The 17937-nt window shown below is 35.4% G+C and overlaps 1 protein-coding gene across 1 annotated transcript in view; it reads left to right on the top strand.

Moving 5' to 3' along the window:
* Prtg (protogenin) overlaps positions 1 to 17418 on the top strand; it is a gene marked incomplete at its 5' end in the record, with an annotated part of 124444 nt that extends 107026 nt beyond the window's left edge. Inside the window, 5 exons of the mRNA XM_015480086.2 lie at positions 2875 to 3057; positions 4342 to 4462; positions 6143 to 6308; positions 8289 to 8393; positions 8976 to 17418. Of these exons, the coding sequence (XP_015335572.1) occupies positions 2875 to 3057; positions 4342 to 4462; positions 6143 to 6308; positions 8289 to 8393; positions 8976 to 9380 (980 nt within the window). The remainder of the gene's footprint in view (positions 1 to 2874; positions 3058 to 4341; positions 4463 to 6142; positions 6309 to 8288; positions 8394 to 8975) is intronic.
* Between the last annotated feature and the right edge of the window lie 519 nt (positions 17419 to 17937).

Genomic DNA, 17937 nt, shown 5'->3' on the forward strand with positions numbered 1-17937 from the left:
GGAAACAGACAAAGAAACCACATGTAGCATAGCCATATTGGTATATGAGGAAAGTGCAAAGACCCTGAGGCAGAGGGCTTGAGGAAACAAGGCCAGGAAAGTTAGAGTGAGGGGAAAAGCAAGCAGTAAGAAATGAGAGAAGGAGGTAACCAGGGCAGATCTTACAGACCAGATTTTGTGAATCATGGATTTTATTTTAAGAGGGAAAATATTGGAGACTACTGATTCGATCTTCATTTTAGAAGGATTGTTCTAGGCAAACTACCTGAAAAGTTGAGTATGAAGAGATGAGAGCAAAAGTTAGGAGACCATTTAATAGGCAGGTCTACGTGTGAGAGTTGATGTGGGTATGGACAGGGTATAGTGATAGTGAAGTGAACAAGAAGCTCTTGGAACATATTTTGAAAGAAAGCCTACCAGGCTTGCTGGTAGGCGGTGGGGCAGGGGAAGGGAGTGAGAAAAAGAGAACCAAATCAGTGAGGGGAAATCAAGGGTTTGATTTTAAACATGTTTGATTTGAGGTGTCTCTTAGATATCCAAGTGGAGAGGTTGGATAGCCTCTGTCTTCATATTTTAAATTAATAGTCTTTGGTCACAAAAAACTTATACTGTTCAGCTGCCATTTAATGTAAGTTCAGCTAAAATTGCCTTGTACAGAGCATTCTGGTATCAACCTTAAAATGTTCAGATATGAAAAACATTTTTTTTTTTGTTATCCACCAGAAGTAGAAGAGGAGAAATCAGAGTGAGAAAGCAAGCTTTTTTTTTTTTTTTTTTTTTTTNGAAATTTGTAATGTTTTGAACAACCAACAATAAAAAATTTAAAAAAAAATACAAAAAAAAAAGATGATGATAAAAAAATATATATATATATATATTTATTTATTTATTTAGTTTTCGGCAGACACAACATCTTTGTTTGTATGTGGTGCTGAGGATCGAACCCGGGCCGCACACATGCCAGGCGAGCTTGCTACCGCTTGAGCCACATCCCCAGCCCTAGTTTAATTCTTATAATAATCAAATGAGGTGGGAAGTATTTCCCCACAAAGAAGGTACCATTGTAAGTCACAGATGACTTGGCACCATGCCAAGAATGGGTCCACATTGGTCCAGCACTGTGCCTCTCACACTGAAGATCTGTGAAACTCCTGGTCTAGCTGAATAGTCAATTGTGTATAAGTCAGTGGATAGATCATCACACTCAGATTGAAATAGTCTGCTGAGAGAATATGGGGACAGTCAGATCAGTTTTACCTTTGGGAAATGCTTTGAGTCTGTCATAGGGGAACTAGAATGTTATAGTTTCCTTTTTTTCTAAATGAAGATACTTTTTCTTGGGGGAAGTGACTGCTGATCCATTTATAAAATTTGAATTAAAAGAAAAGACTTTTAATTTCTGGTACAATTGGTTTTTGCCAAGCATTTGTAAAAAATTTAATTATTCTATTATAAAAAGGAAACTATTTATTTATATCTCAGTTTTGAAGAAAGTGAAATGTTTTCCTTCTAGCTGATTGTAACATGTCACAAATACATCTTTGTTTTTTAATGTATCTGCCTAAGAACATAATAACTCTTCCTGATTCTAAATAGGGGTTAGTTTGTTTATTTAACAGTTGTGTACTCAAATAACTCACACTCTTTTTGAGGCCAATGCAACCAGAGAACATGAAAACAAGTGGTGTCAGACTCCTGGCATTGCCACTGGTGGTTCGGCTGCCTCCCACTACCATGTGACCTCAGAGGTAGCCTCTGTGTTATGACCTTGGCTCTGAGATCACCCCACACTTCACTTCAGCATACTTGCAGGAGCAGCCAACTCTGGCTTAGGGGTGACTGCAACAAGCTATTTTGAGCCCTTTGAAACTATTGTCAGGATGCCTTGCTTTAGGAGAAAGATGAAACCCCCAGGAAAGCTAGAATTTCCTGTGCACATCCACCCATAAAGGCAGTGCTGGTTGAATTGTGGTTGAATTTCCTAACATTAGGAGTAGTTCCTAGGGTGGCAGTCTCTTGTAAGAAATATCCTTCAGTGCAGTGACAGAACAAAACAGAAAGACCCCTCAAGAAATGGCAGGGCCCAGACAGGAATCCTTGTTAGCAATTATGCCAAAGAGAAAATACCTGTAGAAACTACATATTATATGCAAATTCAAATGATGATTATTTTTGGAGAGAAGTAGACTTTAGCCAGATTGCTTGTGGTCATTTTGATAATCTGACATCTGGGTCTTCAGCACTTTGAGGTTCCGAAGGAACTTTGCATTTTCTTTCCTCTTTACCTTGAAGAAATCTGAGATAATGATAGATGCATGAAAGATACTTTCATGCTTTCAAAAATAATTGTGTTTCTCATTTAAGAAGAAAGAACAAGATCATCTATCGTAGCTATTACCATAAGTAGTTTAAACACTTCTGATAAGGAGAAAAACTCCTCACATTGGATTTTTAGATTATAATTGTTGATCTAGGTTTATTACGTGTGCCTTTGTCTCTTTATATGTGTTTGAAATGTCACATAATTAAATGTTCTTTATGCCGTCTAAAAAAAGTAAAACTTTACATATGTATACACACACATAATATAAATAATATAAACCTGTTATTTTAAATAAGTAAATACAATGTTAAGTGAAAACTCTAAGATATAAAAATGAATGCAGTAAATATGTGTTCATACATGTTTTTGCATACATACAAAACATTATAATGTTAACAATGGGAAATTGTAACTTTGTTTTTATTTATATTTTCTAAATGTACTATAATGAAAATATGCCATTTTTATAATTGGATAAATATTATAAAAATAAAGAACCATGTTTGCATGATTGTAAAAGTGTACTTAATTTTAAATTCATATATTTACAGGGGCAATAACTATGGCATTGCTAGAAAACCTGGTGGCAGGAAATGTATACATTGTCAAGATATCAGCATCCAATGAGGTGGGAGAAGGACCCTTTTCAAATTCTGTAGAGCTGGCAGTACTTCCCAAGGAAACTTCTGAATCAAATCAGAGGCCCAAGCGTTTGGATTCTGCTGATGCCAAAGGTCTGTATACTGCCATCGTCCCTGTGATTTTTTTCCTTAAGGAAAAAAAAGAAGTTTCAGTTTCCTTATACTTCTTTCAGCTCATACAATTGCCATATCCCTAAACCTACACTCAGTTTGTTAAAATTATTACTGGCGAGGTTCTGATGTTATGAGACTGCATAGCTCTTCTTTGTACTCCTAGGAGGCAAAATCACCTCAGAATTAACTGCAGTTTTCAGACCACTATGCTCCCAATCATTTCTTTTCCCAGTTGAGCAACCACCAGGGTAGAGGAGTTGCTCCACCTATAAACAGAAGAGACCAAGCTTCCTGGGAGATTCCACAGAAGTAAACCACAAGGGTGGTTGTGGAGTTCAGTCTCAGAAGAACATGGTTTTCATTAAGAGTTTTCACCACAGAAAAACAGCCTTTGTGGAAAGAAAGTTGTTTCTCTCCAGAAAAGCAATTGGAAAAATTATCTTTAAAGAGCCACCCTCACTCCAGTGCAGCTTTCCACCTGAAGGAAGTGTGGTTCAAGACCCCTCCCTTTCCTCCCCTTCTTTGGAGAAGTAGGGACAACGTTAAAAGGAAAAAATGCCTGATAAACTTAAGAAAGGATTAAGGATCCTTAGCTCCACAGAAAAGTCCTTCAGTGCTGTGTGTGTGAGAGAGAGAAGGGCAGGGCAGTCTTTTTTAGGAAGAGAAAGAAGGTAGCCACTGTAGCTACCATCTAATCAGAGGAAGGGGAAAACAGGATTCATGTTTGCTTCTCAGATACCCTGTTTAGAGTGATCTGGGAACCAGCATCATGGATATCAGTTAAGCATTAACATGCAGAATCACAGGCTGCACCCCAGACTTAGTGAACCAGAATCTTCATATTAGCCTATCTCTTTCTGAACCATGTGCGCAGTAAAGTTTCAGAAACCCTGTTCTCATGTGCATAGGTGAAAACTACTCTTCAACCTACAAACCGCTTTTAAGGCAACATGACATGAAAGCTATTCTTTGTCCATTAAAGAGCATCTGTTTTGTGCCTTTTAGTATTGTAAGTTATGAATTAATGTTCATGTTATATGTAATAATATGATATCTAAAACAGAATCTTTATATTGGAAAACACTGATTTCTAAAATCCTAATTAGAAGATTAATTCATGACTTTTCTGTGTAGATATGGATAACATCAATACTTTCCTATGAGAGGAAGAGAATTTATAGAAAAGCAAATATCTACCCTGAGAATTAAGATAAATAAAATATTTTTTCCTGATTGATCTGAGTAAATGTGCTCCCCCTCTAGTTTATTCAGGCTATTACCATCTGGACCAGAAGTCAATGACAGGCATTGCCGTGGGTGTTGGCATAGCCTTGACCTGCATCCTCATCTGTGTGCTCATCTTGATATACCGAAGTAAAGCCAGGTATGTGTCCATTGCTGGAGATGATGGATAGTTAAAAAAAAAAAAAAAAAAAAACCATTTAAATTGTACTAACCATAGGAAACAAATTGAAATGAAGTACCCTGTAGAATAACTGGAATTTTTCCACTTTAAAATAAATGCAGGGTTACTGGGTTCTCACAACTTAGCATATGCTCATTTTGTGGGGTGATTATTTTCTTGCCAATTGAAAACAATTACTATGCCAATAAAATATTAAATGAGGACCCAGTTTCCTCATTTCCTTAGTATCTTGAGAAGCACAAAGTAAACCTTTGAGATTGGTTTGGGTTTTGGATTTAATGGAACCTTAATCTGGTGTATCTGCTTCTTGAGAGGTTTCTTTATTATCTGGAATATTTCATGTTTAAATAGCAATACAAGAATTGCCTGAGTCACTAAGAACAGCATAGGACATATGATTGGGAATCTCCATACAAGGATTAAGACAAATGCATAATGAATAAGAATTAGGGGTTTAATCTATAAACTCTGTTAGGCAATTCCATCTGTGGTTTGACTGACTAAATTTTCACTAGTAACTTGCCTTTAGTGAATGTGACTATTTTTAACTTTTTATAAAAATTTTGGCATTTGCTTTCATTAATTTTCTGAAGTTTTTTTGTTTGTCTGGTTTGGTACCAAGCATGGAACCCAAGGACATTTAACAACTGAGCAAGATCCTCAGCCCCCTTTTAATATTTTATTTAGAGACAGAACCTTGCTAAATTGCTGAGGCTAGCTTTGAACTCTCAGTCCTCCTGCCTCAGCCTCCCAAGCTGCTGAGAACTCCCAGCAAGATACTTTCTTTGTTTTGTTTTATTTAAGGTTCTTTCTTAAACAAACAAACAAACACAATCAGTCTGTTTTTCAATAATCTCCCTCAATTGGCATAGATTTTTCAGTTTGGTACTTATTTACATAGAGAGATGTCTGCAAAACATATTAATGAAAAAGTTCAAACATCTTTGTGCATAATGAACTGGCTTTACAGTTTTATTGTCCAATTTTTTTGCTTTAAGAACTTTATGTAAAATATTTATGCACATTGTTTTGGGGATGTGTAAATTTTGCAGAAGTGCTACTATAAATTTACCATCATTAATTGGCAAGAAAATTGCTAGGTTAGTGTGACAGTCTATAGACTTGAAGGGGAAAATATAAGCTAATAAAATTTATTCTGCATAAATGATAAACCACAATAATTGATAATGGCATTTCATAAATATAAAGGTTTTTATTGCTTGCAGAAAATAATTTTATACAAGCAGATGCTAAGTCAAGAAGTGAAGAGGTTTCTTCAATTAAAGTTTGCAGCAATTGTTGGAGTAAAAATCGAATGTTTGGGCCAGGCGCCATGGCACACACCTGTGAGTCCGGTGGCCCAGGAGGATCACAAGTTCAAGGCCAGCCTCAGCAATTTAGAGAGATCCTAAGCAGCTTAGTGAGGCTATGTCTCAAAATTAAAAAGGCTGGGGATGTAGCTCAGTGGTTAAGTGCCCCTGGGTTAAATTCTCAGTACCAATAAAGAAATAATAAAATTGAATCTTTGGTTTCTGAAGATACCTGAGAAATGGGCATTGAAGAACTCCATGGTTTGTAAAGTTGTGAATATGGGCCAAATTGGGTACGTTTGCCTACATCTTCTTAACAATATTTCAGGAAATCATCTGCTTCCAAGACAGCACAGAATGGAACTCAACAGTTGTCTCGTACCAGTGCCTCCTTAGCTAGTGGAAATGAAGTAGGAAAGAACCTGGAAAGAGCTATAGAAAATGAAGACTCCTTAATGCCAATGATTATGCCAAACAACTTCATTGATGCAAAGGTATTGAGCTGAGGGAGGATTTGTTGCATCATGCTGCCCTTGATTCTTTCCTTTAAATGTAAAATTAACTTACAAAAATTTTATGTTGAATGTATTATATATATATTTCTCTTAATGAAATAGAAGAAAAAGTTCACCTTCAGCAAAAGCGAGGTGCTAAGCAATTCAGTGAGACCCAGTCTCTAAACAGAATACAAAAAAGGTCTGGGGAATGTGGCTCCATGGTTGAGTGCCCTTGAGTTCAATCCCCAGTACCCACCCCCCCAAAAAATCTTTTTTACCCAAATCCTTTCTTACATAAAATGCCTGGAAGAAGATGGGAATAGATAAAAGATATATATATATATATATGTGTGTGTGTGTGTGTGTGTGTGTGTGTGTGTAGATAGATAGATAGATAGATAGATAGATAGATAGATAGATAGATATGAGAGAGAGAAGTGAAAAGGTAGCACAGATCCAATTACATGGGATCATATGGTGATGTCTTAAGTAGAGGTATCCTGGTCATTAGTCTTTCTATTTACTATACTTGGACTATCGTATATTTACCGGATGGACAGTTTTTTATTAATCCATTTTACATTTAGTCTGGTTGATTGTTGAACTGAATTGATTATCAGAACATCCCACGTCTAAAGAATATTTTTGAAAATATGGAGTATCTAAATAGAAATCTAAAGATCTTACCCTTAGTGGCCCAAGTTAGTTGGATGTAGTAAAGAAATGTCCTTGGAGGACATGACTTAGTATCTTTGCCAGTATATATAATAATGGTACAGTGGTCAGCATCATGGACACCACATCGCAACGTTAGATATTGTACATTATTACAATATCTCCCATAACCAATGTGCTATAACTACAGGCCAATATGTTTTTGTGTGGCAGTGCCCTGAACCAAGAATTTTTTTATATTTTTAAAGGGTCATTTTTTTGGCAGGGGATTGAGAAAAACCCAAAATATTTACTGTTTGACTTTGAAGAAAAGTTCTTCCCTAACCCTTTCCTAAAGTTGAGACTAACAAAAAATATGTTAAAAATTCAGTCGATTTTTATATTAAATTTTATATAATTATACTTAACAGATTCACTTATATCTAGCACAGTGCTAGCATATACAATGTTATGAAGAAATAATACTGAATTGATTTTTGCTACTTCTATTGTCTTGTTTGCAACCATAAATTAGCTTTTTTTTTTTGCAGTCTTGGGAATGGAACCTGGAATCTTACAAATGTTAGGGAAATTCTCTCCACTGTTGAACTTTATAACCACAGACCCTAGCTTTTACATTCTGATACAAATCAGGTCTTTCAGCTTATTTCAGATTAATCTAAAACATTAGAATTGAAAAGTTTGAAATAAGTTTAAATAATGGTAAAACATACTGTGCTTCTGTTGTGAGTTTGGAAGTACATATGAGAAAGGGTAAGGATATGGAGGGAAAAAGGAAGAATAAAAAAAGAAGCAGGGACTGGTGTTGTGGCTCAGTGGAAGAGCACTTGCCTAGTATTTGTGAGGAGGCAGTGGGTTTGATTCTCAGCACCACATATAAATAAATAAAGGTATTTTTAAAATCTTTAAAAAAAAATGAAAGAAGCAGAGCAGTGGAGACCTGAAGTGAAGGAGAGAAACAAGTTTGGAAAATGAACTAATTTTTGTTTGCTGGTTCATTTGAAAATAAGTTTTAGAATCATTATACTTTACCCCAAATACTTCTGCTTGTGTGTGTCTATATTAGTTTTTGTTAGGTGTTTGCAGAAAGTAATTTTATGTAAACATACGTACATCTTAAGAATAACCCATTGTAGTTCTTTTTGATCACTAACAAATGCCCCAAATATGTTGTGTTCTGCCTGAAGAAATAGTGATATCTGTGATTTTTTTAAAAAACATAAAATTTTTGTGTAATATTTGTGATAAGCTGAAATCTCTAAGGCCAAGATATTTACATTTCCTTTTTTTTTTTTTCTTCAGGGAGGAACTGACCTGATAATTAATAGCTATGGTCCAATAATTAAAAACAACTCTAAGAGAAAATGGCTTTTTTTCCAAAACTCTAAGAAGATAAAAGTTGAGCAGGTAACCTCTCTATGTGAAAAACATCTTGAGCAACCCATGGTCTGTAGAATAATTAAAAAGGGAGGGAAGTTAATGAATATTTTAATTTCTGTGGTTTTTTATGGATATGATTATATTCATCCGGGGCATGTCTTTGGAGAGCCGTGGTGAGTGATAACTAAGAGGACAGTTGGAGTAGTAATCAGAGCTGTGGTTTCCATTGGGGAGTGGGAACAATGGGAAAAGGGATATGTCAGGAGGAAAGGGCATCAAAAAAATCACTGAAGATACCTGATGCGGTGGCAGTGACCGGAGAGCTGAGGCAGGAGGATCACTAGTTCCAAGGCCAGCCTTATTTATTTTAGCAACACTCTGTCTCAAAATAAAAAATAAAAGGACTTAGTGATTGAGCAACCCTGGGTTCAACTGTATAACAACAACAAAAAAAAAAGTCCCGGAAGTTTTTAACATTTCACTTGCTGCAGACAATCCTGATATGTTCTCACCCCTCTGTCAGAAACTACTGATCTAAACATGATGCTCACCTTTGCTTTTATATCAACAGTTTGCTATCTCATTGCTACCTTGTCTGTTTTTACCCAGCCTCAAAGAAGATTCACTCAAGCTGTCTGCTTTTACCAGCCAGGCACTACCGTGTTAATCAGTGATGAAGATTCCCCCAGCTCCCCAGGCCAGACAGCCAACTTCCCGAGACCCTTTGGTGTTGCAGCTGACACTGAGCATTCAGCGAATAGTGAAGGCAGCCATGAGACTGGGGATTCCGGAAGGTTCTCCCATGAGTCCAATGATGAGATACACCTGTCCTCCGTTATAAGTACCACACCCCCAACCTCTGATTGCCTTGCTGGCAGTGATTCAGGTGGGGGGCCCCCGATGAGGAAGTGTGAAGACCCCGCAGTGCCACAGGTTGCTGAGCAGACTTCCTCTTCAGCTCCACAGCCACCATCTGCTGTACTATGCTTTGATAAAAATGAGTTTCCAATCTAGACAGCCATGCTCAGGTATTCTCATCTAAAAGAAGTCTGTTCGAAGGACAATGAACAGGGAGCCAAAGCCTTTTATGAAAATCTTGATGTCTTATTGGGTATCTCAGCCTGTTTTGAATGTCTTTTTTTTTTTTTTTTAACTCATGTATTTTGAATGTTTTATCGTCAGCAATGTGAAAGAGGACAGTCAAGATATTTGACTAGATTATAAAATATATATCACTGGAGCAAAGGGAAGACTTTTAAAAGCCCCTTTGCTGAATATCTACCTCAGTTTGCCCAGTGGCAAACTCTGAAGACAACTTTGTCACCCCCTTGTTATAGTTTGTCTCAGCTACATAGCCAATGATACTTCCTAGTAGCATTTTGTTTTCATTGCTGTATGTGTAATGTATGTGATCAAAGGAGTCATACAGGTAGATGAGTACGAATGGTTATCTGAAGCTCTGATTTTTTTAATAATTATGACACCTTCATGTTTTGAGTAATTTAACACCTCTGTCTGTGAGGACTAATAAGAAAGATGTGGGACTATTTAATTTAATGAACAACCAAAGCAAATGCATCTCTTTTGAGAATAGAACTGTTTCAGTAGCATATATGGGTTAATATTGTTTAAAAGGCTGTTGTTACATTTGGGGCATTAGAGTCTGAGTACTTTATCAGCTACCTTCCACACCTCAGCCTCCTCTAGCTGTGCCTTTTCTACCTTCCCATTTGCCTGACAGTTGGCCAAAGGCTGCACTTTCTAGTTTGCAAAGCATACTCAACTTTTCCAGTATTAGCTATAAAATCCCATGCAGAAGAGAATGGGTCTTTTTTTCCCTGCCCTCAAAAATCTCAGTTTATCTTAAAGGGATGAAGAAATTTCATAAAATATTAAGAATGAAGATAAGTTAACAGTGGACAATATGAACTTAAGTTATCATGGTAACTGTGCCTTCCAGTATATATTGTGAAATTTTTTGCCTTATACCTTTTTAATATTCATGAAGTTGTTTAGAACAGAAGTACAAAAAGTTGCCTTAAGAGTTTCTTGTATTTTATCAGTTAACTATTTTGACATACAGTATCTTACCAAAGGTTTTTTTTTTTTTTTTTTTAATGTAGTTTTTGTTTAGGGATAAATATTCAGAGCTTGACCCACCCAATTTGTTGTTTTCTTTAGTTCTTAGGAGAATTTGGTTCTCTCTTAATCTTCCTTCATTGTCAGTTCTGTGAACGAAGAATGCTAACTTGTGGAGTGAGTTAATCCTCTTGCTGGTTTGAAATCAGCAAATTGTTTACTTAGCCACATAGAATAGGCCTTCTCTCAGCCAGGAGACAGTTATCTAGATGTGGAGCAGTGGGAAGGGATAAAAATAAACATGATATAGAGAGAGGGGGCCCATAGCCTTTTAAAAATACTTTTTTCAAATTTTCTGGAAATGACTTCTGAGTCTCATTTTAAAAGGAATCTTAATGGGTTTCCCCTTGAAACCTTTTGTTTATAAATGGGGCAGGGTCATGTTAAATTGTGGTCTAAAAGCAAAGAATTTTGCTGAATAATAGTCCCAGTGTTGTCATCCTAATGACTGATGATAAACATCTTTGGGGTTTTTTTTTTTTTTAATCCATGGTTGTGGCCAAGGTGGATGTGTTCAGAAGCAGACCAACATGAAGTGCCAGCAGCCATTTCTGAACTAAAGTCAAAGTCCCCTTTAGTTATCTAATATGGGCTTCATGGCAAGACGAGAAATGCAGAGCTTTAGGTGAACAATCTGAGGCAAGGAAAGATGCTGCTCCTGCCTTTATAGCTCCTGTTTTATACTACCTCCTTTTAAAGTTATTCTAGTGTTATTATTATTTTTTTTTCCTGTACTCAGGGAACATTTCGTTACTTTTGAGCTGCCTCATGGAAGCATGGGCAAATTGACAGGGTATGGTGTTTTTTAAGTTCATAAGTAGAAGTATGTGGGACCAACTTTATCAGTATCTAAAATCAAGGAGTACAATGAGATTGTGTTGCTTTTAAACTAAAAAGGCAAACAGAATCTAAAGATGAAATGTACATCATAATTATGAAGGTGTATCTAAGACTATATGAATTTGACTGTTAACTGCTTAAAAAGATGATCTGAAGGAATTGGAGGAACTGCTGCCTTTGAGGAAAGTATTCTGTTTGTTTGGTTACTGATAAATAGGTCCTTAGTTACCATAGAACTTTAGGGTATAACTATTTGCTAATTATTTACCAGTGCATTTTTTACCTTTTCATTTTGTTCTTATGCAGACTTTTTCATAATAATCCTATTACCAAAGAATTTTCAGTAGAAAGTGAAATTTTGATTTAAATTCCCCCCAAATTGAATTAGCTAGAAACATCTATAAATATGAAGCATATACAAGTAGTTACTAACCCAGAACAATAGGGTTTATATGGATTGTTGTAGTAAAATAGATTAGTGATGTTAACTACCTTATTGTTACCAGAGCATTTAAAATAAGTTATAATACTTTCTTTACCAGCAAATAGTTCCAAAGAATTTTAAGTATAATTTTTTTCTTCAGCAAGTGATTCAACTCTACAGTATTAAAGTATTTTTAAATTGTTGAAATTACTTGTTGGAGAGAAAAAAAATCTTTTTACCAAAAATAAATATTTTGGTCTCATTGAATAAAATATTTAGTGTGCAGCAAAGACTTCTTCTTAAGTGGCCAAAGCAAGCTTTTTTGAAGTCTGAAGTATGAAATTATAACTAAAATGTTGCATAGTATTACTTCATGGTGTATCAACTCCAAAGGGGCTAATATGCAAATGGTAACTATTTTCTTTCCAAAGATTTATTTGCTATAAGTACTGATACATGCATGCCATTTTTATGCCAAATGTTACAAGATACTGCTCATCAGTATTTTCATACCAAAGACCATTAAAATATATAGTTTAGCCTGTAAGTAAATAAAGATGAGCAGATTTGAAAATTTATTTAGAGGTGGATAGGGAATTTAGCTTTAGTAGCAAAAGATATCAAAGGGCTAAGTTTACATAATTAAAAGCAATACACAGTTATATTGGTATTTATCAGTGTTTTTAGTCAAGTATTTTATACCAGCAAATTTAAAAGGAAAAAACCAAAGATATTTAAGGTTACCTCTGCATATAGGCAAATTTAGTTGTACATTAAACCCTTGTTTCTAGTTTTTATGTTAAAGAAACATGTGTCTCCAGAACCCAGTCTGTGTACAAATAGCATACATAAGGTCTTTCCATTGACTCTGCTGATTCAGCCACAGGAAGTTTTTGCCAAATGGTGTGATACTTTCTTAAGCACCTGGAGTATAAGATGTCAAAAGAAATATCAGCAAGCCTTTCCATTGCAGAATATTATGGTAACTCCTGAATTAACCTCTTCCTACTTAAACCATCACCTGATTAACTCAGATGGTTTGAGGCAGCCTCTTAGCAATAGGAATATTCTCATTGGCAAACAAGTCATGTCACTGTTTAAGTGGGTTGTGTTGATATATCTGTGCTTTAAAGTTGTTGAATTGAAATTTCGTTTATTAGATTGAGATGTTTTTATTGCATCAAAGGAGCCTGATTTTCAAACTTCAGGGGAACCTTAGGCAAAGGAAAATAACACACGTGAAATCTGGACTTTCATATGATTAGCCTCAAAGCAGAGACACAAATTTTCCAGTAAGTGACTTTAAAAAATCAGATTTGCCATACCAAGGAAATTAGATCCTTGGTGAAATGCTATACTTTTATTTGCCTTTGCTTCAAACAGAGCAATTCCAGCAATGGGAACAACGACAGTGGTTTGCATGTTTGTTTTGGCTTTGTTAAGGACACCTGCCAGAAACTTGCGCACTTGGGCATAGTTGACAACTCAGGATCATTGTTCACATTCATACAGTGATACTTTGGAAATAATTCAGTGTGTCACAACAAGGTAGAATTAAAAGTGTCATTTTTATTTTAAATGCAAGAATACCTAGATATGATCCTGCTTCAACAATGGCTATAGTGATTCACTAGTATACTTTTTTTTTCATTGAATGTAAGTTTTGAATAATGAATGTTAAAAAAAAAAGTTTTCAACTATACCAAAAGTCATAATGTTTCTAAGACTAAATGTGTGTTTTGCAGACTTCATTTCTGAGAATTTGCCACATGGATCTCTGATAAAATTGTTTTGGTTTAATAGTCAAAATAACTTTTGCAATCTGTGAGCACGGAGTAGTGGGTTCTGGAGACGACCATCCACAACCAGTTGTCTAATTGTTGTTTTATTAATGTTTAGAAGAACATAATCATAGAATTACCTGTTAAGTTGAACTGTGCTCTGGACATAAGATCACACAGGCTAATACAATGTGTGTGTTTTCAGGCTTCAAGCTTCTCAGTTTTCCTTTTTAAGCCCTTGAAAGGTGTTTAAGATTAACATGACAGCCTTTGATTTTTACCAGAGAATTTATTATTTTTCTAGGTTTTAAAGGCTGTAAACTCCTTCGTCTGTCTTGAAAGCTAGCAATGCAGCACCTCTTCTGATGCTGCTTCCATTAATTATCATCTCTTTTTCTGACTCCAACAGAGAAAGATTCTCCAATTTTAAGGATTCATGTGATTAGATTGGGCCCACCTTGACCATCTATCCCACTGAAGTCCCTCAGTTTATTCACATTTGCAGAATTACTTTTGACATGTATGGTATCATATTCACAGGTTCCAGGGATTTGAGCATGAACTTCCACAGGTGGTCATTATATTGCCTCCCACAGATAAATTATGTCTGTGGAATTCTGGCCCCTTAACATGTCTATGGTATCCAAGAGATTGTAGATCTGAGGTCTTGTGCCCCTTGGAGATGTTTAAAATTCCAAAGACATAAAAACTGTGACCCTGTAGCTTATCAAAAGTATGCGTTAAACTTTCTAAGATACTTGGAAAAACAATTCAGCTTTAAACTTTTTGAATATGTTTTTCCCAAAATAACACCTGAGGTCTGTGGTTTAAGAGAACGTTTCCTAAATATTTGCCTCTAACTTTATGGAATTTCATCAAAAATTTTTGGAAAGCTTTTCTACTTTTCACTTCAGTGATAATGTTGATGGAGGAGTGTTGGGGAAAGGCCTCAAAAAAAATACGGACTCAAGAGTAGATGAACAAGACCAGGCTCAAGTTCATTATTTGTTTTCTTTTGAAAATGCATTCACAACATGCAGCCTTTCTAACTTGAAGCCCAGTTTCTCTCTCCAGCTTGGACAGCCACTGAATGTTTGGTTTTCAGTTCTGGCAACTCCCACATTCCCAGTCCTCACAGAGGCTTGCCTCACAGCATCTCTGTCTCCTAGAACATTTCCTCTTGTTTGTCAATTATTGACTTCAGTTGTCCTTTCCCTAGAAAGCTTTAGATCCCAAAGCTCTAGTTTATTTTATTCTGAATCATTTCAAGTCTACCACCTCTTTTATTTTTGAAGGACAATTTCTAATTCTACCCTCATTTTCAGCATTTCAAATAAAGAGATAAAACTGTCTCCATCATGGGGTAAAGACTAGGATCATATTCTGAGTAAAGATAAACAAGCTGGTCATTTTATGGCCTCTCCTTCCTCTTCTGTTGTCTAGGATGGAATTCTGCCTTTCACTGAGCAATCTGCAGTGTGTCAAGCACGGGCTTCATCCCTGAGAACTGCAGAACACTGCAAAGACAGTATTATCCCCATTTTAGGGATCATAAAGCTAAGGTTCCTGATACCTTGCCAGAGGTCACAGCCAGTAAGTGGATTAGCCAAGTTATAAACCCAAGTTGGCCAACTCCAAAGTTTATAGGATTTCCACAGCGATAGACTGTCTCCCCTAAGAAAATAACACTTAATTACCTACACTCAAAAGTGCCCTCCCCAGTGGGACCAGATACAACTTTTGATCTTTGTGTCTGTGAATACCAGATTATGTCAACACAAGCTGTCCACAAAGTAATAACCAACTTACCAAGAGGAGTCTTAGTTGTGTCCATTTATTCACAGGAGTTATTGAGGATGTACTGAGCTGGAACTGCACCCCTTGTCGTCCCCCACCCTCTTCTTCAAAACCTTCCCTTTATGCCCATGCTTGTCCCTAAATTTTCTTTAGAAACTAGGTAGACTCAGTTTCTGAAGTCCTCTAATCAAACATTTCCTTGTTAGAGTAGGTTTTCAGAATTGGATTTTACCTTTTGAAATTTTCGATAGCTGACATTTTTTTTTTTTGTTAGATCTAGAGGCAAAAGTAGTTTTTATGTGAATACAGGCTGATGAATTATTCACATTCATTTAGGAGAGAACAAAATTGAGGGAGAGTTGCATCATAGACTAAGCATAAGGTTTTTAGCACCTTAGTTATAGTTTTTTTGTTTGTTTGTTTTTGTCATTGTACTATATTGGGGATCAAACCTAGGGCCTGGTACATGCTAGACTAGTGTTCTGCTGAGCTACACCCTAGCCCTTCAGTTCTAATCTCAACCATTTTAGGAATTGTTTGGTAGGAAAGCTCTTCATCTATTTCTCTTCCTTCTTTATCATATAATGAGAATAATTTGTTACGCAGAATGAAGGAAATGATACTTAAAATAAAATTCAAGTATAAATAATTATAATCTGAAAGTATCTGTGAGGCCATGAAACATATCTTTTGGATTTTTTTCTTTACAGATCAACCTTTCCAGTTATGTATTTGTATTTCTTGTACGTGGGCACACACACATACACACGCGCGTGCGTGCACGCACACACACACACACACACACACATGATAGGGAAAGTAGTTAGTAAAACATATAACCTGGGATTTAAACATTCATCTGTAATGTGGGTAAATTCACAAGAGGAGATGGGAATTAGCTGTACTTTTCTGAGTACTAATTTTGAAATCATCCCAATTTAGACAAATTTTGATACCTTGGCTTTTAAAGGGTTAAAGAGGAAATTTGAGGAGAAAAGTGCAAATTTAGAATTCTTCTCTAACATCTACTTTTTCAAGAGGAGCCTTTTTGACATTTTTGCAAACTATTCAGAATGAATGAATTTTGTATAGGGCAATATGTACTGTCACCTAAATCTGATGTATTAAAATCTATATTGAAGGCCCATTGGAAAAAATTATGATTGTCATTCTTTTTTCAGAGAAAGGAAATATTTTGCCTAACTTTTTATTGTACCATCCAGTATCACTCTTAGTGTAATACATAATATTCTAAAAAGTTTTACAGATTTATGCAAGTTTATATCTCGAAAGTAATTTATGGTATATAGGTACAAACAAGTCTTGGCTTATAAACTTTTTATTTTGGAATTTATTACAGAAATTTATTTTCTACAGAACTGTCTTTAAAAATCATACATATTGAGAAAAATTTCCTTAAATTATACTGCTAATCATTACTATATTCTGGATATCTATTTTGTTTGCAAATGAAAATTATTATTAACAACTTGAGCCTGTTCTAGGAAATTACAAAACCTGAACACACACACACACATTGCTTTAGTCTATCAGAGTAAAGGACTGTGTTAAGAAATTTGTCTGTTTGTTGCTGTTGTTGACAGAATTTTATGTCTGTATGTGTAGGATTTTTTTTTCTATTTTCTTCAAAGATGTGAATTTAATGAAAGTGTGGGAGCCAGTTAAATTATTTTATAGTATGGGTGTTCTGGATCCTACCACTCCATATATCATTTTCTTGTAAGGGCAGCATTTGCAGACTTGCTAATGGACTGTGGAGCTGAGCTATATTAATTTTATACTTGACTCAGGGGATCAGCTCTGTAAACTCCATTGCACGAAGAAAGTGAATGTTTGCCTTGATTTTGAATGTACTTTTAAAATGTCTTCTTAAAACATTTTGTTTAATAATGTGGGTTTGTTTTCTTTTTTCTAGCATCATAGTAAATATTTTTTAGTATTTTTTTCCCTCCCCCAGGGTAGTTTATATTCTACCCTTACAGGTCATGCCAAAAATTAATAAAAGTTTAAATGCCAAAATGTTTATGAAACTGCTGTCTAAATACTGATTGATTGCACAGTTTAAATAAAAGTTTTCCTTTAGTTAAAAAAGAAAAGCCTGTGTTTTCTTTTACTCTTCAGTTTTCTTTTGGAGAATGGAAACTCTTCATTTTGAAGAATGGTGGCTCTCATATCCTGGGATAGGATGATTGTAGAGTGTACTCCAAGCACTAGGAATAAGCCTACTTGAGGCATTTAAGAATTGTTTTCATATGGCGTTTCCTAAATAGGAGCAAGGAAGAAGAATTTTCCCATTCCAGTAGATGGTTGCTCACTCAGGAAGGCTGTGAATTTGTACAGATAGACACAGTTCTAATTTAGGATAAAGGGTTTTTTTTGTTTGTTTGTTTGTTTTTAGTATCAAAATGAAAATAAAAATAGTAAAAAGAATCCTAAAATGCTTCCACTAAAAATATATAGAAATGACTGATATAATATAAAATATGAAATAATGACTAAAACAAGCTTTAAAGACATAAATTCTTATTTGAAAAAACGAACTCCACTACTATGATAATCACTATGGAAG

This window comes from Marmota marmota, unplaced genomic scaffold (genome assembly GCF_001458135.2).
Source record: "Marmota marmota marmota unplaced genomic scaffold, marMar, whole genome shotgun sequence".
Taxonomy (NCBI): Eukaryota; Metazoa; Chordata; class Mammalia; order Rodentia; family Sciuridae; genus Marmota; species Marmota marmota.